This window comes from Bactrocera dorsalis, chromosome 2 (genome assembly GCF_023373825.1).
Source record: "Bactrocera dorsalis isolate Fly_Bdor chromosome 2, ASM2337382v1, whole genome shotgun sequence".
Lineage (NCBI taxonomy): Eukaryota > Metazoa > Arthropoda > Insecta > Diptera > Tephritidae > Bactrocera > Bactrocera dorsalis.
In genome coordinates this window covers 28,083,118-28,110,843 of record NC_064304.1, presented here as the reverse complement: position 1 = coordinate 28,110,843, position 27,726 = coordinate 28,083,118, and the positions used below count along the sequence as shown (strand labels likewise).

The 27,726-nt window shown below is 38.2% G+C and overlaps 1 protein-coding gene across 2 annotated transcripts in view; it reads left to right on the top strand.

Moving 5' to 3' along the window:
• LOC105233937 (tubulin beta chain) overlaps positions 1–27,726 on the top strand; it is a 114,191-nt gene that overhangs the window by 80,244 nt on the left and 6,221 nt on the right. Inside the window, exons 4-5 of one of the 2 annotated variants that reach the window (XM_049450498.1) lie at positions 20,472–20,639; positions 23,128–23,392. In XM_049450498.1, the coding sequence (XP_049306455.1) occupies positions 20,472–20,639; positions 23,128–23,392 (433 nt within the window). Of the gene's footprint in view, positions 1–19,856; positions 20,025–20,471; positions 20,640–23,127; positions 23,393–27,726 lie in introns of both variants that reach the window. The other variant, XM_049450497.1, reaches the window with a different exon arrangement.

The window sequence follows — 27,726 nt, the reverse complement described above, 5'->3', positions numbered from 1 at the left end:
CACCCTCGTAAGTACCACATGCCTTTTGTAATATTACAAGCACAAATCAGTATGCAGGGTTGCATTTATAGCACAGCAAGGCAAATCATTACAATTCACTTGGTAATATTGGAGAATTTCTCATATTTACCAGCTGCATTTATTATCCAATTTATGACGCCACAAATCAGTGGTTGCAAGTCAAAAATTTTTACATTCGTTGCGCCTCAATTGGCGCATAATAAATGCAATCACATGGAGCCGAGCCAAAGGACTAGAGTTCACTCGCAATTTCACATACTCAAACCAATATTTGCATTTAATTTACTGTTAACACAAAAACACACACATACACACACACGAAATAATAACTGTAATTTTCTTTTTATGATAAAATCATGCAATTCGCCTATTTTACGTAACTGCAACACACACACACAGTCACAGTCACACGCGTTTGGCATATGCAAATACAACGGAAGATACCGTAGAACGCTGAAATAAGCAGGCATTGAAAGGCATACAAATTGACTCTTATTTACCAGCATGCATTTGCATTGAGCAGCAGTTCAATTGGAAATCATATCGAATATTGTTAATATGCGCACAATGGCAATTTGTAAATTATTGCTTTAAGATATTAATAAAATGAATGGACGCAAACAAATAAGCGGCGAGTTGCAGTGACAGCGGTAAAAAATTACAAAAAAAAAAACAAAAAACACACAACACAACAACAGCAAAAACTGCCTGAAAGCCCACAAGCATGACAGCAGCCTGCAGCGGTATGCGCGCAAGTGTGTGTGTGTGTGTGTGTGCGGTAATTGATGTGTGAATGGGCGCACACATACAAGCACGCGCTGTTAGTTAGCCTGCAATATATAGACAAAAAGAAAAATCGTATATGGATGTGTGCGTGTGTGTGTTTGTAACACAAAAACACGGTTAACCACATTTGGACACCCATTGCAACCGCTGATGCGATTAAAAACTGTCCTTCAATGTAATTTGTTGAGCTCTCGCGCTTATCGCAAATGATTTACGTGTCATATGCAACATGTGCGCAATCGCCCGGCTGAATGTGTGTGTGCGTGTGTGAGTGTGTGGTTGTGCCTCGGACATGCATCACATTAGCCATGCATGCAGTTACGCATCACTGCGTTTGCGTGGCATTTTATGCGGTGCAAATGTGTCATTGCGTAAGCATGTAAATGAGTGTGTAATTGTAATTACGTGGATTAAGTGGGATTTCACGTGCGCATTAAAAAAAATTACCCACTTATTGTTGTTGTTGTTTGTTAATCTCCTTTTTTGTTTTTGGTTAACTGTTTAAGGCTCACATTTAATGTTATTAGTCTTATTTACGGTAACTGAGCGCAAAATATTAATTTAATAATATAATACATATATATATATTATTTAAATTTGCAGCATCCCCTTTAATTCCACAGTATTAAATATTTTAGAATTATAAGCAGTAATGTAAGCGCATTATTTTTAATGCAAAGGCAAGGGAAATAAGCATCCGATTCATTATTCTTTAACAAGCATTATTCACAGTTTGCTGGTAGTTAGACTTACTCCGGTCTGCAGATTTTTCAATAACCCACTCTCTCCCTTCCTAATGGTATTTAATTATTTTAAAAGGTTCAGAGGGTTCCTATTTTTTTAAAGAAAAAGCACAGAAATTTCAAATTTACTTGCGAGTGTTTATTATCATTCGAAGAAGCATTCTTTGGGATTTGCTTTTTGAAGATTCAAATGTGTGCTGCATCTACGTCTCAGATGATTCACTCGTTGAGTCTAATTTTCGATGACTCGTGCCAGCATTTCGACTGGTAACTGGAGGATGACACGTTTTGCACGAATGCCTGAATCAAAGCGGGATTGCTCACATAGACTTTACACTTTACATATTCCCACAAGGAAAACTCTAACGATCGGTTACGTTCTCACCGGCATTATTTTTGAAGAAATATTGAGCAATGATTCCACCGTCCCACAAACCACATAAACCTCTTGTTTTTTCTGGATAAAGTAGCAGATCTTGAATTTTTTTAAGTTGTTCTTCGCCCCATATGCTGAAACTTTGCTTGTTTAGAAGTGAGTCTCTGCGCTGAACAAAATTTGGCACGAGAACATTGGATCTCCTTGGAACTTTTCGAGATTCCATAGACTGAAACGATATCGGTGTGGAAGGTCGAGCAGCTTCAGTTCTTGCACAAGCTGTATTTGGTATGCTTCCAATTTAAGATCTCGATGTGAAATGCCGAAGTCGGTACACACGTTCGAGTTGGTACGAACGACGAATCGATTCTCCACGGTCTTCGTGTACATTCTCAGCTTCGGCTACTATATTTTCGTTACTACGTCCTAGACGTGGTCTATTCGGACAAGCATTACCCAATAATAAATTTAATTTATAATTTGGGTCTCAAGATGGGTGATAGTGTTACGAATAATATGACAGCTTGACACGATCTACTTGGATCACTCGTTTTATATGATCAGTATGACGACCTGAGTTGATTAAGTCATTTCCAACTGTCTGCCTTTTCTCCTTAAAAGCTGTTCATCTCTCGTAACTGCCAATATATAGCATATACATAGCTGCCATACAAACTAAACGATCGAAACAAATTTCTTCTATGAAAACTTCTTTATTTGTAAAATTTATTCTAGTTTCGGTCATTACTAAAAATAAAATGAATTATCAATCGCTGTCTTTTTTCACTAATTCTCTGCTAAAAAATAAATCAAATCTATTAAATTTTGCAATCAAATCCAAATCTTTTGTAATGAGATAGCTGACGGGCGCTAATAATTAAATAATTAATAATAATAATTAATATATTAGAATTATTATTAAGGCTAAGAACAGTCCTTGAAAAGCGACTTATAATTATCTGTGGATCTGTAATTTTTCGTTTTTTTCCTACTAATTTTTATCGATTTATTATCGGTTGTATATCGGAATTCATTCGGTAAACAAATTTATACATATCTGCACTCTTAGTTCAATTAGGAGTTGATAATAACAAATTTTTGGCCTATCAAGCTATGGAATGCGAACCACAATATAAGCGGACGTCAGAGCGTATGAGTAATATGAAATATTGTATGTTGCTGCATGTAAGCGTAATTCGAAATTCTAAGATTTTGAAAAGCATTGACAAATGCTTTTAACCAGCAAGGTCGAGTGATAGGTGAATAGTAGAAATAAATTGGTAAAATGTTTAATGCTGTCCAATATTTCTTTCTGAAACCCAACCCATACGTCCATAAAATCGTTCTAATAGAGAACTCAAAGTAATGCGATATCACAAGGTAATGAAAGTTGTTTAAAAAAGATGTAGGAAGAGGTTCTTCCATCGGACTTAGGTCAGATATGAAACCGAACACATCACCTGTAGAACTTATGGAATATTCTATATATACAATTTTTGTAAAAGGTCAAATTTTTTTTAAGAAGGTCGAACTATTCGTAAATGGTCTAGTCACTGTGGTCACATGTAGTATCTACTCGCAATGTACCGCCTATATTTTTTCAAATGTAGAATAGTGATCATTTATACTTTAAGTATGATCATGACCAAATTTCTTTAGTCAATTTTTTACTGCAGTAGTTTTTATATTAACAAGAGCTATAATGCAGAAGTAAGAAACCGGTAAATAATATTTGGTAATAATCTTTCATGTCGCTACGTGATGTTTATCAACCCCTATTTCTGTAAAAATAGTCATTCACTTTTATAATGTAAACATTGTCCACACATTTCACATTGTCTGACGATTATGTTATGTTTGATGATTGGTCGGTTTGCGACTGTGCAGTTGCTAGTAGCTAAGCAACGTTCGCTGAGCTCGCATGAGGACCAAACATTCAATTGTAGACCTCAAGCAGCCATCGGAGCTCCTACTCGTTTCCATTCTAATTCTGGAGAAACTGAAGTACCGACCTAGCAAGTTCATAAAACTTGCAGTTTTCTGCGTTACCACTTTAGCCAAGCACCCAAAATGTATAATCATGAAGTAACTCGAACCAGAGATAAATATTCCAGACATCTCTTCATTAGACTTTAGTGAAAGGGCCAGCGAGCTCAAGGCTAATATCGCTGCACTACTATCAATCGATAGGTACTGTTTGCACCAACGTGTGCATCAAATGTCATATTTTTTCAAACAATATAAAGAGTTTCAGTTTCATGGCAGACGTTCGTAATCGCCAGTTTAAACATTTATTCTTGGTGTGAAGAAAACCCAAACCTGTATTCAAACTACACGTTTAATAACACGATAACTTTTTGATTGAACAAAAATTGTTCTCGAGATGATACCAATGGCTAAATTTGATCCGGACTGACAAGGTAACTACGAATTTTGAAACCGATTGACCAGGTTTCGAGCTATGTTATTTTTCCTAAAAGGGCGCGAGGTTATCATCCGATCTTATTCATTTTCACATTATCGAAAAGAAGGTTTAAAAATTTGCTAAAAGCAAATTTCGGTGATATAGCTTTATTAGTTTGGAAAATATATACATTAAACTTATTAGGTCAACTCTTAGGAGTCAGGTCTACTTTTTAATGGTTTTCAAACCAAGAGCGCTTTTTTTAATGTGATTTGTTACTCCACGTTGTATCTACAAGGTGTGTTCCAAAGTAAACAGGACTTAAAAAAGAAAAAAAAAACATAATAAATGGTTTTTTCGCCAAAATTAATTTATTTTATTCAAAGTAGTCTCCTGCTTCATTACAGCTTTTTTCTCGGTTCAAAAGCATGCCGAAAGAATGTTTTAGTTCGTTGGCCGGTATGGCCGCCAGTATACCGGTGCAAGCCTTTTGAATGGCCTCTACGTCTGCATAACGCTGTCCTTTCATGAGCAAATGCACTTTTCTGAAAAGAAAGAAGTCGCGGTACCATATCAGGTGAATACAGGAGCGGTTAATGGTTAAGATGTAATTTTTGGTAAAATAATCGGTCACAAGCGTCGATTCGAATGTTGGATTCTAAGTAATTTTTGGTCGTCAGTCAATTGTAAACCGTGCACACACCTTTCGTAAGCCCAAATGTTGGGTCAAAATGCGATAAATCGATGTTTTGGAGATGTTCAATTCCATTTCCATGAATTTCAATGATGATTTCTGCTGATTTTTGATGTTTCGATGGAATTTCGAGTGATCACGGATTTTGATTGGTCCACATGTTGATCATCATTTATGTCCTCACGACCACTTTTAAAACGTTGAAACCACTCGTACACTCTGCTGGGGATAGGCAATCATCGCCATAAACTTGTTTCATCAATTGAAACGTTTCAGTAAAAGCTTTACAAATTTTAAAGCCAAATTTAATGTTGGCTCTTTGTTCGAAACTCATTTTCGCATCGATGATTGTTTCGTTTTTTGTTTTGTTTTTCGAGACTTTAGAGTGATTTTGTAGCTAATCGTGCTTTTACATTTATTATACCCCTATGATCTTTCAAAATGGTTTTTACTGATCCTTCTGATATTCCAATGATGCCAGTACGATTTCTGACTACTCTTGAGATATCTGTCTTCCATTGGAGATTCTAAAAGCCATATCAAAACATGAGAACCCAACAACGGATCCGGTTATTCATAGGTTTTCCACAGATTAAAGTAACACATTTGTAGTTGTAATTCCACCAATAATACGACAAATATAACAATAACCGTCACAACCAATGGCGCTACACAACAACAAAATCGTAATACCGCAAGTCAATTTATGCGGCCTATTAATGCAGGCGACTCATAAATTACACACACACAAATAAAACTATTAGCATATGAATATACAAACAGCAATTTAGGTATGCACAAATACATACTCATATATGTATATGCACACACTCGTATAAGCACACATACATAAATATATAAATAGACGCATTTAGCATTTTTGAGAGTGTTGGGGTGCGAGAAGACTCGTGTTATGGCATAAGTTAGCGGTAAATACGACCGCATGCAATAACGCCTTCGGCGGCCACCACTGCTGTGACTTAACGGGAGTTGTAGTGAGATGAGTTAACGAAATTTTAAAGCCACCACTAAGCGGGCATAGTGAAAGGGCGAAGAGCGCTAGTTGATGTGCTTGAAAAGCAAAATGCCAATTGAAGCATGCAAACGACTTAACCAATCAAGCGAAACAGCAATAAATTTTCAATGATTTTAAGCAAAAAAAAACTTTCCGCTAAACGGAAATTTATGTGGCATATGCAAATACGAGCGCGACGGCACATACGTATGTATGTATGAGTATGTGTGGCGGGAGTGTAGGACAGGCATATAACCACAAGCGTTAAACCAAGCATGTTTTCAAGTATGTGCTTGCACATGTGTGCGTGTGTGTGGATATGTGTGACGCGCTGTCAGGTTCAATTGGCAATCGTGTCGCTGCTAATTTCACGGCTCGTCGCGCGCACAAAGAAAATGTTAAGTGGTATAGAAATCGAATCTTTGCGCTTTGAAAAAAAAGTGCAGTACAATTTGGTGAACTGCAGAAGACGTAGGGCGCATGCGCACACTGCTTGGCCAACTAACGGCAAGTTGGCAGCACAGCTGTTGTCTTACAAGCGTTTGGTGGCGTTTAGTGGAGAAGAGTTAATTATATTTACATGTGTTGTCGCGCGCACGCGTTGCTGATTATGTAAGGGCAGTGCCGCGTTGTCGCTGCGGCTCACCACTAAATGACGAAATGTATCTTATTTATGTTTGTACAGCGCTGCCATGGTCAACATTAGCGCGCAAATACATATTTACTACACTCCCACTGGCGCGCATTAAATTCAAAGAGGCTGGCGTGCATGCATGTGTGTGCGTGTCTGTTTTAGTAAGCCTGCGGTTGCGTTTGCATAATGCTAATAGCTTGCGCTCACACAGATCTGATCCACATTCGCATATCTTCAGCCGAATCCGCGGCGGCCCTCACCACAAGCCGCCATCGCTCTGCCAATATATTTTCTGCAACAACCGTTAGGCTCACACTGACGCAGTTCGGCCTTGTGCACTTGCTGGTGCACTCTACACACATACTTGAGCAAATGTACATACATACATACATGCGCATATTGTACCGTTTATTGTTGAAGGTGTTAGCCAGCGCTGTTTTCCCATTTGGTGTTGTTGTTGAGTTTACTCTCTAGCGGCGATAAGTTTACCCTATATATGTAGGTTGCTATTGTTGTTGTTGTTATTTAAGTTGCTTTGGTCGCGACGCATTTGCTTGTAGTGAAACATGCTCTCGGTCGCATTGCTGTTGCTTTTGTTGTTGTTGTTATTGTACTGATTATGCGCTTCTGCTGTGCTGCGGTCGTTCGTGGCTGCGGTTTATCGCACATGTTCAAATCAATCGGTTTGGTTTGTTGGTCAATTGCTTAAGCTGCAACTGATGTATTTGCACTGGCCAGCGATAGTTCCAAAGCAAATTGAGGGGTTGGAGGACAGGGAGGCTTATATGCAGATACACTATGACTGGTAAAGTATAAATAATAGACCTCTTCTTAGTAAAATATCCTGGAAGAAGTTGTGAATTTTTAGAATAGCGTTACGTAATGGCTTATTTAAATTTCTCAGCATTTCTGATTCTTCTTCTTCCCTACTGCCATAGACACCGCTTACGTGCTTATAGCCAAGTTTACAACAGCGCGCCAGTCGTTTCTTCTCTTCGCTACGTGGCGCCAATTGGATATTCCAAGCGAAGCCAGTTTCTTCTCCACTTGGTCCTTCCAACGGAGTGGAGGTCTTCCACTTCCTCTGCTTCCCGCGGGTACTGCGTCTAATGCTTTCAGAGCTGGAGTGTTTTCATCCATCCGGACAACATGACCTAGCCACGCGCTAGTTGTTCTTCCTTTTCACCGTTTGGCGCCAGTTGGAGATTTCAAGTGTAGCTAGGTCCTTCTCCACCTGATCTTTCCACGGGTACTGCGTTGAACAGTTTCAGAGCTAGAGTGTCTTCGTCTATTTGGGTGACATGTCCTGGCCATCGTTGCCGCTATCTCTTAATTCGTTGCACTATGTCAATGTCGGGGTATAACTCGTACAGCTCATCGTTGTATCGAATGCGATATTCGCCGTTGCTAAAGCACAAAGGACCATAAAACTTCCGCAGAACCTTTCTCTCGAATACTCGTAGCGTCGAGGTTTCTCATCTTCCATGCCTTTGCACCACATAGCAGGACAGGCTTGTTGTCAAGAGTTATTCTGCGTTGGAATTTGAACAGCTCCACCGGCAATCCTTTGACCCCCGCCTCTTTGTTGTTCTTCAGACGGGTAATTGCGATTCGAACTTCATCATGGTCGGGAAATGGAACGTCTACTCCATCGTCATCGACTGGGGAATCGGGTTCGACATCTGCTGGTGTAGAAGTGTTCCCCCCATAATTTTACTATGCTCTGGGCGTCAGTCACTAGATCACCTCTGGGGTTCTACAAGAGTATGTTCCGGTCTTGAAGCCTTGTGTTAGTTGCCGCATTTTTACGTAAAATTTTAGAGCATTATATCTGTCGGCCAACTTGTCAAACTCTTTATACTCACGTATTTTGGCTTCTCTGTTTTTCTTTCTGCAAATGCGTCCCGCTTTCCTCTTCAACTCTCTGTATCTATCTCGCCCCGCACGAAGCAAATGGGTCACACTGGGCTCCCACGTAACTATTGAGAGTCATTACTTTCAAGTCGTAGATATTTTCGTCTATCTTGGAGTCAGCATTAACACCAACAACAACGTCAGCCTCGAAATCCAACGCAGAACAGATCTTACCAACAGGTGCTGCTTCGGACTGAGTAAACCATTGAGAACTGAAATCCTCTCTCGATGAACAAAGATCAAACTCTATAAGTCACTCATCATATCCGTCCTGCTATATGGTGCACGATGGTAACATCTTATGATTCCGACGAGTTTTCGAAACAAAGGTTCCGCGAAAGATTTATGATTCTTTGGTCATTGGCAACGGCGTATACCCCAGTCGATGGAACAATGAGTTGTACAAGATATACGAAAGACCTGGCTACACCTGACTAACCTTTTAATTAAATTCTTCAGCAATTTGAATTATATCCTTGACCCATATTCCTCTCCTCTCAATGGGTTCAAAATTGTGAAATTTCAGCTTCGCTAGGAGAGAGCATGCTAAATCGGACTTTCGTTCTTAATATTGAAGCCTTCAAATTACGTATTCAAAACTCGTGTAGATAAAGATAATATTATACTTCTAAGCGCACGAAGTGCATATAATTCACATAAACTCACTTAATTTATTCTCTTTGACTGTGCAACGTATCGCAAAGAAGCAATAATGTGTGTGTTGCATTACAAAAATCTTTGCTTATTCGTGAAAGCATATATCAAGGATAGTTCCCATATTGCTAATTTATGCGACACACAACTGAGATGCCTTTTATACCAAAACTCTGAACATAACAGTACATAAATGCGCATTCTTGCTGTAAGCTGTGAATAAATATTTCATTAGCACAGGTGATGCTAAAAAAATATTTCATTTAACATACACACACACCACGAAGATAATACATTTGGACTTCTGAGGCGATTAACAGCATATTTGCAACGAAAAGTACATACTAATGATCATTGAGTGAGTTGCTTTGATGCTTTAATGGAGCTCATAAAGTGACCATTGCTTTGAGCTAATTGTAAATAAATGCAAATATCAGCAGTTAGTTTATGTAAGCGCCTGAGCGTTTATAACCAAATTTGCCATTAAGAGGCAACTTCCAGCATCTTGCCCGTTAATTGCATTTGCTAATGTTGCAGCGAAATTAAAAACAAAGCACCCAAGCAAATATATTTGTATAATAAAGCAGTTATTTGCATGTTATTTTATTCAGTGTATAAGAAGTCGGCACATAATTAGATTTCCTAGAATGGTTTTAGCATGTCGTCTCTCTAATTTTCAATGAACTAACGAAATTATTGGAAGTAGTTGTTGTTTGTTTCAATTTGCAAGGCAAAGTTTAGTATTTAACACCATCGCCACACTTTAGCAATTTTTAATTAAAAGAAAACAAAGTTACTTCAAGCTTAGTCTGCTTGGATGAGAAGCAGAGAATAAAAGCCGTTCTGAAGCATACTTTACGAATCTCATCTAGCCATTCTTAACACTTCACACTCAATATCAAAAAAATCTACTATACATATAGTCTGTCAGGTAAGAGCATGGTCGTGTTAGTTTATAAAATAAAATTGTTTTATGAAACTTTCATATTTATATATACATTATACACATTACAAACAATGATGCAATTTGGTCAATACGAGTAATGTGTCCAGTCACCACCGGCGTCGATAATTGCCTGACATCTCCGAGGCATGCTTTCTACTAATTTGACGGCGTATTCTATTGGCAAGGATCTCCAGATCCGACGAATTTCGTAAAACAAATGCTACAAAGTGTATGTGCGTCTTCCACGAAGCTTCTGTTTAATATATGCCCACACATTTTCAATAGACTTTGCACCCGGCGACTGCGACGGCCAATCCAATGTAACGATGCCAGATTGAGTTTTTCACTAAGTACAGAGCTTGTTGCGGTGTTTAGGATCGTTGTCCTCCTGCAGAATCCAATCTTCATTTTTTCTGATGAACCATCGTTTGGTAGATAGCAGTAAAGCCTTTTTGTAGATTTTTATCATTTTCACTACATTTATGTTGTCAGTAAAGAGGTACAAAGTGCCGAATCCCTGCTTTGAGAAGCAGCCCCAAAGATGCGCCTTTATTCCATGTTTTACGATCAACTGAACAAGCCTATTGGTGGAAGTTGACCAGGATCGCGTAAGGACAGAACGTGCCCATGTAGAACATTCATCAGTAAAACTGATATTTTCAAAATTTCTATCAATATTCTCATGCGCCCAAGCGAGTCGCTTTGTCACAAGTTTTTCAGTCAACAGAGGCTCCTTCATTGTGTTGCGCCATTTCTAATCATGAGTAAAAAGAAGGGTTCGGATAGTTTCGTAGAATATATCTAGACCTTTTGCCATTAATTTTGCTTGTCCTTGCCGCAGTATTAAAGCAGGATTCCGCGAAAACAAATTAACTATTATTTTTTCATCTTTTTTGTTCACTTTTTCTATCGAACCATGTTCTGGTAAATCATTGACATTTTTAGCCACTATATATCGCTGTATCCACTTCTGTACAAATCCATTCGACTTTCTCATATATTTAGCAGCCCCTGATTGCGACATTTTGGGATGTGGGTGGATGCAAAGGAACACAGCCTCGTAGCGCGACACATACTTAGCACTCATAGCGTTTAACGTGATTATCTTTCAAAAGATCAACTGAACCTTTGTTGGCAATGCATCAAGGACAAAGCTTCCCTCTATCGGCTCGCGAATGAATTAGAGCGAAATCGTTCATTAACTGTCGGTAAAGTCGACCACGCTCCTACTTGACAGACTGTATATCTTAAAGACTAGGACAGTACAGGAAGGAGTGTGGAAAGTATCTGGCAGTTTTCTCCAGGTAGTTCCTTGTGGTAGTTCCTTTTAACTCCAGGTAGTTCGTTACGAATTGGTGCCAGTCACTTTTCCGACCATAAAGAGTAGTAGGCAACTGCGTGTTCATCAAGTGAAGCCCACATTTTCGCCTGTTCCTTGGACTCTAAGAAATGGAAGATTTAGCCATGTCCATCTGGGTACTCTCTCGGTACTTGGTTTGAAATTTTACGGAAGTCCTTTCCTCACCAAGGAGCTACTTATTTATGGGAACTGGCAATATCGAACAATTATAACATTTAGCTGTTATACAAACTGAATGATCAAACTCAAATCATTGTATGGAGAATTGTTTTATTTGGCAAGGTATCGTCACAAAATTTGAAAAACGGTAGTTATCTAATAAGCTGTCAATTAAACTGATCCTGAAGAGGGTATATAAAGTTTGTCACGATGTTTGTAACACCCAAAGGAAACGTCAAAGACCATATGAGGTAGGTAGGTAGGAAGGAATGCAGCCCTATCGGGCTCAATTAGCACTGATGTGCCATTTTGATACACTATTCGTAGAACCTCCTGTATCTGCTATTACGTTTCACCTTCTCTCTCAAACCATTTTGAGGTTTCGATGAAACTACTTATGTCCGATATGCTTTTGTTGGAAATCCATTCAAGGTTTGGTGCTTGGTGGATTCCGAGTGCTTTGTGTCAGATTTGTGCTAGAGCTGGGTATTCGCAGAGAAAGTGGAAGATTGTTTCCTTGTTCCCTGCTACTCCGCAGCCACGGCAGATGTCGTTGTAGGGCATACCCATTTTGGACGCATGTTCCCCAAATGGCCAGTGCCCTGTTGTGGTAGCTGTTAACTTGTAAATACTTTTTCTTGACCTATTTAATAATTCGATGGTTCTTTTCCTGTCATATGTTGGCCATAATTGTTTAGTTATGAGGCAATTTCCACCTTTTGTTTGCAGTTTTTTGAAATTGTCTATTGATCCTAGCGGACCATATGAAGTAAATATATAAAAGATCAGCATGACGAACTGAGTTTATTTAGCCATATCCGTCTGTCTGTCCGTCTTTGTATAGTTTTTAAGATTCTGAAATTTTACAAATGTCCTTTCCTCACCAAGAAGCTGCTTATTTGTAAAAAACGATATCGGACAACAATAGCAACATAGCTGTCATACCAACTAAACGATCGGAATCAAATGCTTGTATAGAAAACTTTTTTTATTTGACAAAATATTTTCAAGAAATTTGGCAGAGATTACAATCCAAAGCATCGCCTATACTCTAGAAAATGTACCTATGAAGTGTATTATAGCTTCGCTGCAGATAAAGTTATAGTTTTTCTTAATATTTTGCCATTTCTACTGAGAAAATAAATAAAAATTAAATAATACTTACCTAAATCGTAATATTTTGGAAATAATGATAACTGAGCCCATCAACGCGCTGTCTATTTCAAAACAGAGTTGCACTTAGGTAGCAACATAATTATTATAATAAATTATAATATAGTTGATAATTGAAAACAATAAGACCGTTGTCTTCATTCTGGCGGTCAAAAGGAATAGACACAAGCATTAGCACAATTAGTTATGCACAAATATAATAATTAAATTTATAGAGACCATTTGGGCACGGACGCGCTGTAAATACAATTTGCACTGCCGCTAGCCTAATAAGTCCACAATAATGCCAGCAAAAGCTTAATAAATGCCTGTTTGTGTGTGCATAAGTGTTTGCAGCTTTGAGTGCTTACCAAAGATATTTTCCAAAGTTTGAGTTCGAAAGCTAAATGGAGAGGTGGCAGTTTTGTGTGCAAACCAAGCAAAGTGCAAGCCCAAATTTATATTTAATGGTAAGCAGACAAACAACAAATGTAGTTATGTATGCGAAAACTCACACACACACACAGCTGTGTATATATATTTGTTTATTTGCTTATGCAGCGAGTATCGCCGGAGGCCAAATTGTGTACCGAGTATTATTGTATATGAAATTCATTTCTAATTACGTGCGTGTCGTAGCGTTTACAAATTATGATAGATTTGTGTATGCCCGAACCGTTGTGTGTACGCTGGCTAGTGCACAACATTTAACAGATAACGGTGTAAGTGAAAATGGAATTGGAAATGGAAATGGACACCAAACAAGAGCCATAACAAGGCGAGTCCAGGTACGGAAAGTATTAGCAATAAATCAAAGAGCATATGCATACACGAGGTTGTTGCAAACACACACACGCACACACACATACAGAAATAAACGCGCATACATGTGTACACTAACTAGCACTTATATAAATATTAATATAGCATATGCAAGCGTTTGCGCTCATATTCGGTAGCCTTTAGGTCATTTGCATACGAGTGCAATAAATGTTGCTCATACGTCCTGGTGGACGTGTGCTGCTAATTTGTACTTTCCACTAAGCCAAGGCAAGCGGTGCGAGACGTGCAATTGAATATATTTGCAGCTGCTAGCAAATAGTACACTTATTGCTGCCGCTGAGCTAACCAATCACGCCATCAGCCTGCAACTGCTGTGCGTTTTGCAGCAAACCCAAATATAAACTCGCCGGTTGTGCACTATCCGGAGTTTTGTGGTGTAGCTGCAGAGCTGCATGTACTTTTGTCATATTTAGTTGTAATTTCAGGCGTTAATGAATCGTGCTATGTACCCTTTTGGAAATGAACAAGCTGATAACAAAATGAAGTTAGATTTAAATTAGAATCCTACTTATAAACCTACTTTTACTACTTTTTACCTCAACAAAATAAAATAAGCTCATTTTGAGGCCTGTATGGACAATCAATGATGAAAATATTGATTTCAATAATTTTCTAGACTACCTGTGAGACTTAACAAAGTTGCTACAGCGAATTTCTAATTACCTCCTCAATCACCTCATCATACCTCAGAGTTTTAGGAACTGTAACACAACTTGTACAAAAACTAAGATAGCAAGCATCAGTCGATACATAAAAAGATCTTTATGGATATTGTTTTGGGCAATAATCTCTGTTCAATTTCGTGAGGATATCGTAGAAAATAGAAAAGTTTGCTTCCGCCATTTTCCAATAGATGTCTCTAGGGTCAAGCGCTGGTCGATTAAATCGTTATATATATATCGATCTTGAACATTTGTGTCAACATTCTTCTTCTTCTTAATTGGCGTAGACACCGCTTACGCGATTATAGCCGAGTTAACAACCGCGCGCCAGTCGTTTCTTCTTTTCGCTACGTGTCAACATTAACCCAACAAAATATTTGTGGAGATTTCTTTGCATCCCAAACTTATTCTCAACTGAAAATGTCACTTTTTGAGCCGAATTCTCGACATTTGCGGGAAATTTTGCTTTTCTTTTTTAATTCCAAGAAAAGTGCGGCTGAGGCTCATCGAATGCTTTCGGATACCTACGGTGAGGCTGTCCTAAGTGAGAGAACATGTCGCGAATGGTTTCAACGTTTTAAGAATGGTGATTATCAAGTCGAAGACCGGCATGGTGGTGGAAGGAAGAAGATTTTCGAAGATGCTGAATTGGAAGCATTACTCGACCAAGATGCGTTTCAAACCCAAGAGGAATTGGCCGAATCGTTGCAAGTGACACAGCAAGCCGTATCAAAACGCCTCAAAGCCATGGGGATGATTCAGAAACAAGAAAACTGGGTTCCTTACGACTTGAAACCAAGAGATGTCGAACAGCGCTTCTTTGCATGGGAACAGCTACTTCAAAGGCACAACAGAAAGGGATTTTTACATCGCATTCTAACTGGCGACGATACGATAACGCTAAGCGAAGAAAGTCATGGGGAAAGCCTCCACGTCGACGGCAAAACTGAACATTCACGGCGCCAAGGTCATGCTCTGCATTTGGTGGGACCAGCTGGGGGTGATATATTATGAGCTGCTAAAGCCAAGTGAAACCATCACAGGAGATCGATACCGAACGCAATTGATGCGTTTCAGCCGAGCACTAAAAGAAAAACAGTACGAGGAAAGACACGATAAAGTCATTCTCCAGCATGACAATGCTCGGCCTCACGTCGCAAAGGTGGTCAAAAAATATTTGGAGACGCTGAAATGGGAGATCTTACCCCACCCGCCGTATTCTCCAGACGTTGCTCCATCTGACTACCACTTGTTCCGATCGATGGCACACGGTCTAGCTAACGATCACTTCAGTTCTTATGAAGAGGATTGATACTTGGATCAAGATGAGGGGTTCTTTCGTCACGGAATACGCATTCTGCCAGAAAGATGGTCAAAAGTAGTAGCTAGTGACGGACAATATTTTGAATAACATTTTTGTAACCGTTTTTATACAATAAAGCCTTAAATTTACAAAAAAAAAAAACGGTGGAAGCAAAGTTGTAGAATTTGTATAATATTGTTGTCTTAAGCGAGTCTAGTTCTGACGTACGGTATGAACCTTAAAAATTTCAAGCAACTTTTGGCCGTTCCGAAAGAAATATTGAGGTTCTCCGATATCTCTCGAAAATGACTAACACCATTAACAGAGTTGTATGTCTCGAATTAACAAAGCTTTTTACGATCTTATACTTTTCCCTTAGTATAGTTTTCACTAAGGAGGGCTACGTTATGAATAATTCCCAGAACGAATTTAAATTTCGACAAAAGCGTAACTAGTTGAACATTGCTTGGTTCTATTTCTTTTGGGACCACTGGTAAATTAAAATCGAAAAAAATTTTTCAATCGGCATAAAATTTCCTAAGTACTGCAGTACGGTACTATACTGTCAGATTTTATATCACATTTTAAAAAGCGGTAAGCGCAGTGGTAAGCTGGTTAAAGTATTGACACCATATCAATACAGTACTGGTCTCTATTAACAAAAACCTAAACGGTAGATTTTCACAAGCTCCTTTGACGTAAATTTTCCAGCAGCAAAATCATTGGCTATAAGCAGGAACAGGTGCTTAGCGCTAAGTCCACGCAATTCAATAAATGTTTAGCTCTTCGGAAATCGAGACTGTGTTTATGTCATGGCTTGACTTGTGATTTCGCCATTAATTTAGTATTTTCTTTTCTCTACATCGTGCTTACAAACGAAGTTTACGTACTGGCGCACTTATGCAACGCGAGTTGTAGATTACTAATTCTCTATATTTAAATATCAAATATTTCAATTTATTTTTACTATGCCTCATGCAATATGTATACTACATAGACACAATCTATGCTTTCTACACCCAATTTCCTACAGGGCTTTGCCTTGCTCTACCTACATAAATATGAATAGGTATACTGTATGTGTAATAATATTCATGCGAAATTTAGTTAGATCTATAACAAACAAATTACTGATGTTTTCCCATTACTAACCAAATATCCATTGGCCAATTTGATGAAAGGCATTCATTAGCAGAAACTAAATGCTTGGAAATTTATTGTTTGTTCTCGTTTTTGTGTGCTACCAAATGGATATGCGTGTGTCTGTGTATGAACAATGGTGTACTTGCTTTGTTTCTGTCATTGTAGTCATTGTATTAGTTGTTAAAAGACACAACAACAATGTTGTAGTCATTGTTCTGCCTCAATGAAATCAAATACTTGTCATGTCAGTTGTCTGCTGCGCTCAAGTATTTGAAGTTCAACATATTATGAACAACACAAATTTGTACTTGTACTTGAAAGCTAAATTTTTTTGTTTTTGAGTGTGTAAATTGTGGCAAATACATATCCCGATAATAGAACATAATTAATAATTATTGATTTAATAAATGGGTGCTTGAGTAAGGGCTTTTTTACAGAGTTCTAATAGCAATTCATAAGATGAAGACATGTCAACACTTCAGTTAGTTATTATTTTTAATTTAAAAAGTCGGAAGAGTATATTATTATTTATGCATATATTTACGAGGTATGACAATTAAGTAATGAGACTGATTCCATAAAAACCGTATATTTGAAAATTATTCTACAACTCTGCCATCCTCTTCAAAGTAGTCCCCTTGGGCAGCTATACAGCGATTTCAGCGCGTTTTCGTGACATTTCTGGAACGCCTCGACTGGGATGTCCGCGAGTACCCTCGTTATGGCCGCCTGGATGTCCGTAATCGACTCAAAATGGGTTCCTTTGACCACCGATTTTGTTTTAGGAAACAAAAAAAGTCACAGGGTGACATGTCGGGCGAATAAGGCGGCTGTTGCAACACGACGATCCCTTTAGAGGCCAAATACTGGGACACGCTGAGGGCGGTGTGGCACGGCGCGTTGTCGTGATGAAGGATCCAGTTACGAACGATGTCTGGGTGCACCCCGTTGACTCATTTTCGCAATCTTTCGAGTACTTGGCAATAGCAGACTTGATTCACAGTTTTCCCCGGTGGAACCAATTCTTTGTGGACGATTCCACGGCTATCAAAAAAGGCAATAATCATCGTATTCACCTTCGACTTGCTCATGCGAGCTTTTTTCAGGCGGGAGCGCGCGGAGACAACCATTGTGAGCTTTGGCATGTGGTTTTCGGGTCGTATTGGAAAAACCAGCTCTCATCGCCTGTAATAACTCGATCAAGCAGCGTGGGATCGTTTTCTACTTGTTCCAAACAGTTTTCTGCAACGGTCATTCGATCGCGACACGTTGCTCTTGATTTCGTTTTTCCATTTTCGCGGCAATAAAATCAGTCTCAATACTTAATTGTCAAGCCTCGTATAGCCACTTTCGCATGTCTGTGCGTCCATCTGTTATCGATGCCAGAAGCACCAGATGCTTACAGCGTAGTCTTGCCAATGCGGGACAAATACACAAGAAATGCTTCATTTTTTCACTGGTGGCATGCTCTAGACATTTCCTGTAATCTTCTCGATCTGTCTCAATGGGGATTCTGCGGGGGTGTGCTGCCACCAGACACTGACCAGCTAGTATTCCTATCATATTCCTACAGGCTCATCTACCAAGCACAAATTGGGATTTTGTGTACTTCCTATCTACCGTTTTGCACATGACTTTTGCAGTCTTGTACCCTGATATCACATTCCATTGTGTTTTCATTTTCTTTACCATGCTTCTGTCGAGATCGTCGTATAGACAATGCATGAATTTTCCAATGTTCATCACGTTTACGGATACACAATTCTTAGCAATCGTAGATGTAGATGTTGACTCTGAAATTGCCTGCCGGTGCATTAGAGGCCAGCTCCGTGGCTTTCGCAATGCCAAAGACCTCAGCTTGTGATATACTGCACTGGTTCGGCAACTAAATAGGCTGTCTTATGTCTAACTCTGAACAGTATATCTCCGCAGCAACTCCATCGTGCATTTTTAAGAAATCCGTGTAAATGATTAGAGTGTTGCGCGTAAATAACATACCTTTACGTCAACCATTTTTTTCTATGTTTACTTTGAATCTTCTTTCCTACCAGAAAACTGGAGTCATCATTACCCACCGAGCTTTGAACAAAGGTTCTATATATAAATTCTCCTGCCGCCAGTAGTCGTCCCGCCGATTTTGCCGCACAGTTTTCAGCGAAGAGGTCAATATATGGCAGGTTTATTATCAATTCAAGAGCCGCCGTTGTAATTTTTCTCAAAGCTCCCGTTATACACAGCGCAGCAAGCCTTTGAGCCCTTTCTTTTGGCTTCCAGGAGGTGAACTTTCAAACGCTTGTCCACTATACTACTGCACCGTAGTTTTAGTTAAGCATACTCAAACCTTTTTATTGCTATAAGAAAGGTACCTGTGAAGGATATTATAGCTCCGGTGTAACCGAAATGAAAGTTCTTTCCAGTTAATATGAACTTTGATAAGCTTTCGTGAAACTTCAAAAAATATATCATTATTAAAGTATACTTAAAATAGTTATTATTAGTTATATTTAAACTAAGGCATTTAAAAATATTGAGTATGACTATTTATATTATATTCTTCGTATTTATATCTAACTAAATATCGCTTTTTTCGCATTTATTTTTCATTTTCTTCTATGCCACAATGCTGCGCCACAACGGCACTGTATGCTGACGCACGCTTAATTTCAACGCTCGTTTACGCCTGTGGCCTGCTGCACCACATAATGCTTCAACGCCTGCTGACTGAACGACTGTGCAACATACTACACAACTGCTGCTGCCACATTTGTGCCTCTGTTGCTAACACCGCTAACCGCACATAACAACAACAAAAAAATATTGCGCAAAATATATGTATGTACGACAACAAATCAACAAACTCCAACAATGCGTCACCATTCATTGCCCGACCATCTGTGGCACTTCCAACCAAATCGGGAATACTACTCGCTAATCTGACCGACTGACTGCCAACGTATATTCGCTTGCTTGCCTACTACTTGTATGCCTCACTGGCCGTTCGTTTTTGTGTGTTTGCAATATTGCGCTGATTCATTGGCGCTTTTCAGGTTTCCGATACCGTCGTGGAGCCGTACAATGCCACATTGTCCATACATCAACTTGTCGAGAATACCGATGAGACATTCTGCATCGACAACGAGGCTTTATACGACATCTGCTTCCGCACACTGAAGCTGACATCGCCCACCTATGGCGATTTGAATCATCTTGTATCCGTAAGTTGACCAATATACCAAGCAATACTAATGGGTTTTCTCTTCTTTCCTTTCGCCATTTCTCGCTCTCTCTCTCTCTCTCTATCTATCTCGCCTTAACACTGCTCCCCGTGTCCCGCCACGTCACATATACATTTCCTGTGCACACGTCGAAACCAACCAACCAACCAACCAACGCACCAACAACCATCAACAACAATAACAACGTTCACAATTGATGACCCGGTTGCATGGCTGAACGGTAATGCCGATTGCGTGGCATTTACCAATGCACACCGCAATACGTTTGCGTTTGCCGTCCATTACACCTACACATTTACATATTTATATACATATGTATGTGTGTATATATTTGCTTTTATTTGTATATACATGTGTTGTGTATTTTCGCCTGCGTTTGCTTGTGGCCACACCCCTTCCCCTCGGCCCCGCTATGGTGTGGCACAGGTATCCGAGGTAATTGTTGAGCCCTACAATGCCACACTGTCGGCACATCAGCTGTGCGAGAACACCGATGAAACATTTTGCATCGATAATGAGGCATTGTATGACATTTGTTATCACAAGTTGCGTATGCTGTGCCCCACCTATGAGGACTTGAATCATCTGGTGTCCGTAAGTAGAATTGAGAATTGTTTGTGGTCGTGTAAATGCCTGGCAAAGCAAAGCGAAGCAAGAAAACGCTTGTAAAGCGCAAAATTAATTGCAACAACTGCTGCCGCAAGGAACATGCTCTATTTGCATAGATGCTATGGATAAACAGCGATGGCTAAACGCTTGTGCATTTTAAGTGACGTATGGCTTTATTTCAATTTCAAATCTTTTTCAAAATTATTTTTGAAAATATTTATTAAAGTTTTTTTTTCAAGATATTTCCCTTCTAATAATTATTTTTCATCAAAAAAATTATTTTTTAATATTTTACAAATTTTTTTCATTTTTTTTCAAAATATTTATTGAATATTCGTTTTCAAAATATTTCCCGTGTAATAATTATTTTTTCGGAAAATAGTTTTTTATTCTTTATTTTGCAAATTATTTTCGAAAATATTTTCAAACCTTTTTTTCCCAAAAAAATTTTTTTAAATATTTTTAAAATTATTTTTCAAGTTTTTTTTTCAATTATTTTCTTAATTTTCTTTTCAAATTTTTTTTTAACATTTTTCAAATTACTTTTCAAGTTTTTTCTTTTCAAAACTTTTTTCAAATATTTCAGTTTTAATATTTTTTTATTTTCAAAATACTGTTTTTTTTTAATTTTTTTAAATATTTTTAGATATTGTTTTTCAAAATAGTTCCTTTCTAATAATTATTTTTTCTGAAAAAAATGTTTTTATATTTTTCAAATTATTTTCGAAAATTTTTTCAAATTTTTTTCTAAAAAAAATGTTTTTTTTTTTAATATTTTTCAAAACTATTTCAAGATTTTTTTTCAATTTTTTCTAAAATTTTTCCAAATATTTTAATTTTAATATTTTTTTCTCAAAATACTGTTTTTTTTTATCTTTGATATTTTTCACTTTACTTTGAGTATTTTTTTATGAAAATACTATTTTTTTCAAAATCGTTGCTTTTTTAATATATGCATATACATATGTATGTACATATGTTTGTGTATATGAATATAATCTTTTTTTCTAAAATTTTATTTTTCTGGAAATCAATTTTTGTTTTAATTTTTTTACAATGCACATATTAAATTTCAGTGTTGCACAAAATTTTCAAAAGTAACCGTTAATTTCCTCAAGAGCCTTGTGTCACTATAATTCACTTTTTTTTCGTATGCCCCTAAGTGGCAACACTAAAATTGTAGCAATTAAAATTTGCGAGCCACGTTCTGCATTTTAATAATGCATGCAAAAAGCATTTTTTCCGAAAATTTATTCAAATTTTGAGTGCCCTTTAGTCAATACTTCATGCACACATACGTACACGCATGCATGTAAATATGTGTGTACAATTAATTTATTTGCATTCGCGCACGTTTTTATGTCAACCTTTATTTTTTGCACGAATTTCTAATTGGCTTTTTGTGCAAAAGGCTGTCATTTTTTGACATTTGTTGACAGTTTTTTGGAAATTGCAAAATATTACATTTGTGCTTTGTGCACTGCCGTGGCGTATACGTAACATAAGTACTTTTCAATTTGCTTATATTGCAAGGGGTTTGAAAAGCGCGTGCTTGCGATATCCCAATGGCATTAATTTTTATTAACTCTTGCTTAGCATGCTTTTGAAGCATATTTAAAGCACTCAGACATATGAATTTCGTAGCTTATTGGCCAAATAAAGACATTTATGAATGATTTATTATGAAGCTAAACTTTTTTTTTTGAATAGTCTCTACGGTTTTATATATACTACTCATAAAATGCAGAAGTCGACAATAAATATACCCACTCTTCTTACAGCTTCATGAATAAACATTGCACACCTTAAGAAGTAGGCCATTCTTAAGACTTCAAACATCCCTACATGGAAAATTTGTTCCGGAATTTGTTCCCAAAATTCAAAAATCGATATTTTGAAAATCACAGATTGGTCTAACCTCTTTAACCCCAAAAAATAATCAAATCATTGTTTCACCACATACATGATTTCAAAAGTGAAGTACGAAGTATATACCTCTTAGAATATACCTAATAAGATATTTATGTGAAACTCGGCGACTTGCCTACTCGTTCGTGAGCACTCCATATTTCCTTGAAGTTCTTTAACCAATAAAATAAAAAATGTTTGAACCTTCCGAATACTAATGCCTCAAAAATGTTAACCTCAAAAAAGTATCAAAATCCATTTGCTTTAGTGTTCTCGCTCAGAAAATTTTCCCAAAAATTATAAAGATATCAAAGAAGCTGAAAATTCCCTTTGAAAGCTTCTATATTATGCTTTAACTATATACTCAGTTCCTTCAAAATAACAATCACTAAAATATCTCCGCTTTATTCACCTAACAAAACCTTTGTCCGCCGCCTTGTCGTATACTTAATACCTGCCTGATGATGCCTGCAAATCACCATCTAACATAACACGACTATTTCATTAATTAAAATCACCGTTATTTCTTTTCTCCTTCCTCGTAAAAACTACATCGTAAAAATAGGTCACAATGTCTGGCGTGACAACCTGCCTGCGTTTCCCCGGCCAACTGAATGCTGATCTGCGCAAATTGGCCGTGAATATGGTGCCGTTCCCGCGTTTGCATTTCTTCATGCCGGGCTTCGCGCCACTCACCGCCAAGGGTTCGCAACAGTATCGCGCTTTGACCGTCTCCGAACTGACTCAGCAAATGTTCGACGCCAGGAATATGATGACAGCGTGCGATCCCCGTCACGGACGCTATCTAACAGTGGCGTGCATCTTCAGAGGTAAGTGATGTGGAAAAGAGATATTTCTTTGTTTACTTTTTAATTATTTATGTAAATGATAAAGCTTTTTTAGCCAAGCTCTATGTTTGGCAAAGATAACACAGTTGGTCAAATGGAAAACTTCAGTATATACATATATATACACATATGTATATATCTTCGTTAAAATTTAGTATATGTACATACAGCTGGTCCTTTAGGATTTCCAATACTACTAAACATTAATGGTCATACTCATATAGGTCGACGAAGCGCTTTGGGCATACCATAAATCAGTTATGGCGGCTAATATCAAACCTAAAAACTTCGGCAGTATCGCCGAAAGTATGTCTACCGAGATGTTTCAACCTCACTCTACCAAAAATTGGATAGTTAAAAAGGAAGTGTCTAAATAATTCCACCTCCGTTTGTACCCTGAACAGAGCATCTTAAGTTCACCACAATGTTTGTAACATTTAGAAAGGAACGTCTGAGGCACTATAAAATATATTATATACTTAAATGGTCAGCGTGAAGACTTGAACCGATTTAGCCATTCCGGCTATCTTTCGGTTTGTACATATGTGAACTAGTCCTTCAGTATTTGAGGGATCGATTTAAAGGTTTTCAATCGTTATTTTCTCCCCAAGAAGCAGCTTATATGTAGGAACCGCCTATGCGATATATATTATCGAATCTAACCGATCGGAATCCAGTTCTGGAAAAGCCTCTTGTATATTTATGAAGGGTGTTATAGCTTCGGTGCAACCTTTTAACTTTGGCAATATGTGTCTTACGAGACATGCAACCTCACCGCATGCGAGCATATTGGACTTTGTTCAGTCAAATTCCTAAAAGAGCGGCGAGATGAGCCTTGCCAAGAGCAAGTAGTTCACAGGACCTCTTTATCGTTTTGTTTTTGGGCAGAATACAGACTCATTGCCAATTTGATGAAATTGCGACATAAGTGCTCTTTCCAGTAAGCTCATCAGCTTTGCAGTTCCAGAAAAATTCGCATTTCCTGGCAGCTAAATAAGTCGGATGGATAACAAATTAGCTTGATACTATTAATAAAGAAGTCAGGCACTCCTTGACAAATCTTGAGCGAGCTCTGCTATCAGAGTGAATAGACAGCGCTTTAAAAAAATCTGCATTTCGGGACAGCCAATTCTTCTTTAAGGACACTTCAGTGGTCTGATAGTCTGAAGCTGGAGTTGATGGAGAGATAACAGAAGACCAGAACCCGATAGAAGAATCCTCATTCCACCTTTTCACTTTCAATTTCAATTTTTCATTTAGTAAAATAACCAGAGAGATATTGTCTGAGTCAACGTGATCTATCCCTTAGTTAGCTCGAAAATGATTTAATTCGAACCTTGAGATTTAATTGCTTATACACAGGTTACACCATGATTCATTTATTTAGAAGGCAAAGAAACTCGTAATTCATTGTGACAAAAAAGGGCCCAGAAACTGGAATTAAATTCACCGGATAAATGATAACTCAAAAAATTGTATAAGTAGGTAGGAATGTCCTTACTTACTATACCAAATACGACCGCGATCTGTTAACCAGTTTGCTTACGGCAGCTGCTTGAGTCGATACATCTCAATAGTGCTTTGCGATTTTTAAAACGCGTAAAAATATCAAACAAAAAATTTGTCTCAAATTTTGAATTTCTAACCAAATGTTGTACGTGGAATCGTGGTAAATGTCGAAAAAGGCTCACGGTGATTCGGTTTTATCAAAATCACGAGTCAACGAGTGGTACAAAGCTTTCAAAGACGCCCGAGAGATCGTTGAAGATATGTCTCGTTCTGGACGACCTTCGGCCATTTCAGCAGATGAAAATATTAAAAAAAAGAAAAATATGGTGCTTGAAAATCGTCAGACTGGTGTTAGAGGGATGGCAAAAGAACTCGACATCTCCCGCGAGTCCGGGCAAACAAATTTGTTGGATATTTTTCTTATGAAACCCGTTCATACTCGACTCGTACCGATAAAGCTGAAATTTTCGCGCATCGGCTCACGATTGTGACCGAATTTAAAGCCAAGAACGCAATGATTACCATCGATCAACCATAGTATCCACCAAGTTTGGCTCTGTCTGTGTTCTTCTTGTTCCCTAAACTGAAATTACCGCTCCGAGGAACTCGTTTTCAGTCGATCGAAGAGATAAGACAAAATTTGCTGACGGAACTGAAGACCAACCCAAAAAGTTCTTATGAAAATCAGGACTGAAAAAATCGTTGGCATAGGTTTTTACATCTGGTGTGGATTACTTTGAAGACGACAAAATTATTATTGATGAATAATTAAATATTTAAAGTTTTATTTTCAATTTCCGGTTACTTTTTCATCACAATCTAAAGGTAAATATATGTATGTATGCATTTCCTTCAACATTTATTTAATACCTTCGCTTTCCATTGCTTGATGAGTCGAGCAAATCCTTTACACTGACATTGGCTTATCCTCGTGTCAGTCGCCTTAATGCCACGCGTATTTATGCAATTCATTGCGAATGATTAATTAACGGTATGCGTCTGGCAAATGCGCGCGCCATGACACCGAATATTTGTATAATACTCCTTTGACGCGTAGATAGCTTAGCACTCAGCTTACGTTTACTAGCTGCGGGTCGCTGCGCGCTTTTGCTGATTAAAATCTGCTGCTAGTATTCCTACCAAGTCGTAAGTACACTTTCTTAGAGCATATTGCCCTCGTATTGGATGAAAAATGCCTTCCACTATCTGCCAAACGCCTGTTGCGCCAAACTTGTTGTTCATGCCTGCACCACCAGCAGCTGATTAGCGTGTTTAGCTGGCGATTTGTCAAAGGTCCGTAAGCCATTTTCGTTTTATTTCAACTTTCGCTCTTTTTACATGGCTGATTTGTGGCGTGTGTTTGTTGCCTAACCCCAACATGCTCTTCGCCATTCAATTGACCATTGGTTAGTGCAAAAAACTGGCGTCTGTAGCGCGGTTAGACTTGGTTGTCCCTTCCAACACTCAAGTAAACAGAAGATAAGTAAAAACAAAACACTCGTCCATTCATTTTATTTTTTGTCTCTCGATTACTTACCCTTTTTCGCTCTCGGGCCTATGACTTTTCAACTCGACACCACACCAACTCGACAGGTTGTTGTGGTTGTCAACATGTGCCACTCCAATGCGCAACAGAATGCGGTTTGCCACAATAGATAATACAAACTTGAAAACAATAAAGGCATTTCGAATACAAAAACCCGTCGTTGACGAAAAAAAAGAGAAAAATAGTTTTTTAACAACAACACATAAACACCTCGTTTATTTATTTGGTGTTTTTTGCTATTTTTTGTTGTTATTTTTTCTATTTTTTCAAAGCCACCTCGTCTGGCATCCGAAAAATAGGCAATGTAATAATAATAAGGCAAACGGAAACTTCGCCACTTTGTCATTCCATTTAGCACTTAGTCGTCTTTGAGTGTACAACAACACACATACCCCATACTGTGGCATATATATTTAAGGAAAGTATAAATAATAGTCGCTTTCTGCGTTGGCTCCCACAGTCACGTTTCGCCGTTGACAGCCCAACAAAGCAGCCAAAAAGGCAAAGCCTACTTTTGGGCCCCACTAAAAATGATTAATGAATTTGAAAATTTTTAGCAAACTTACGGCTCCCCGGCCACCCACCACGCCACGCCACGCACGTTGATTGTGCTTTATTTTTACATTTTTTTCAATGACATTTCGGTGTTAAAGAGTGCGACTTGCGCCGAACTACCGTGCTAACAAGCATATGCCTCTCATGCCAACGGGTCGAAAGACTAATTCCGAAAATAAAAAATTAAGTAAAAGTGGAAATGAAATAATTAATAATGTGCCGTTAAAAAGGTGTCGCACGTGCGTGTACTGGCGTTTTGTAATCCTCCTTTGTTGTTGTTGTTGTCCTCCAAATTAAGCGCAGCGGCGGATTAATGTGGCAAAATTGTGTATTTTAGGGGAAAACAAGTAAACGAATTGACGAAATTAATTAACAAGCAACCGCTTGGGATTTTGGCGAGAAGTTAATGTTGCGGATCAAGGTGCATATTTTGCGTTGATCATCAGCTGAGCAATTTCCTAAGCAAACGAGCCTGTAAAGAGTTAGGGTTTTGTTCAAAATTTTCGAGCGGAAGGTCCGGGAATGAGCCTGTTTTGACAGGAACCGAACTTAGGGTGAGAAGGGTTAAATGAGTAGTGAAAGGAGAGGCGCGTCGATTATGTGGCAATTAATCAGTGATATAAAATAGAATAAGTAAGAAGCCACAATTTCCAAACCTGCGATAGATAGTGTTTTCTGCTCGTCCTTCCAATGTTCCGTTTCAATT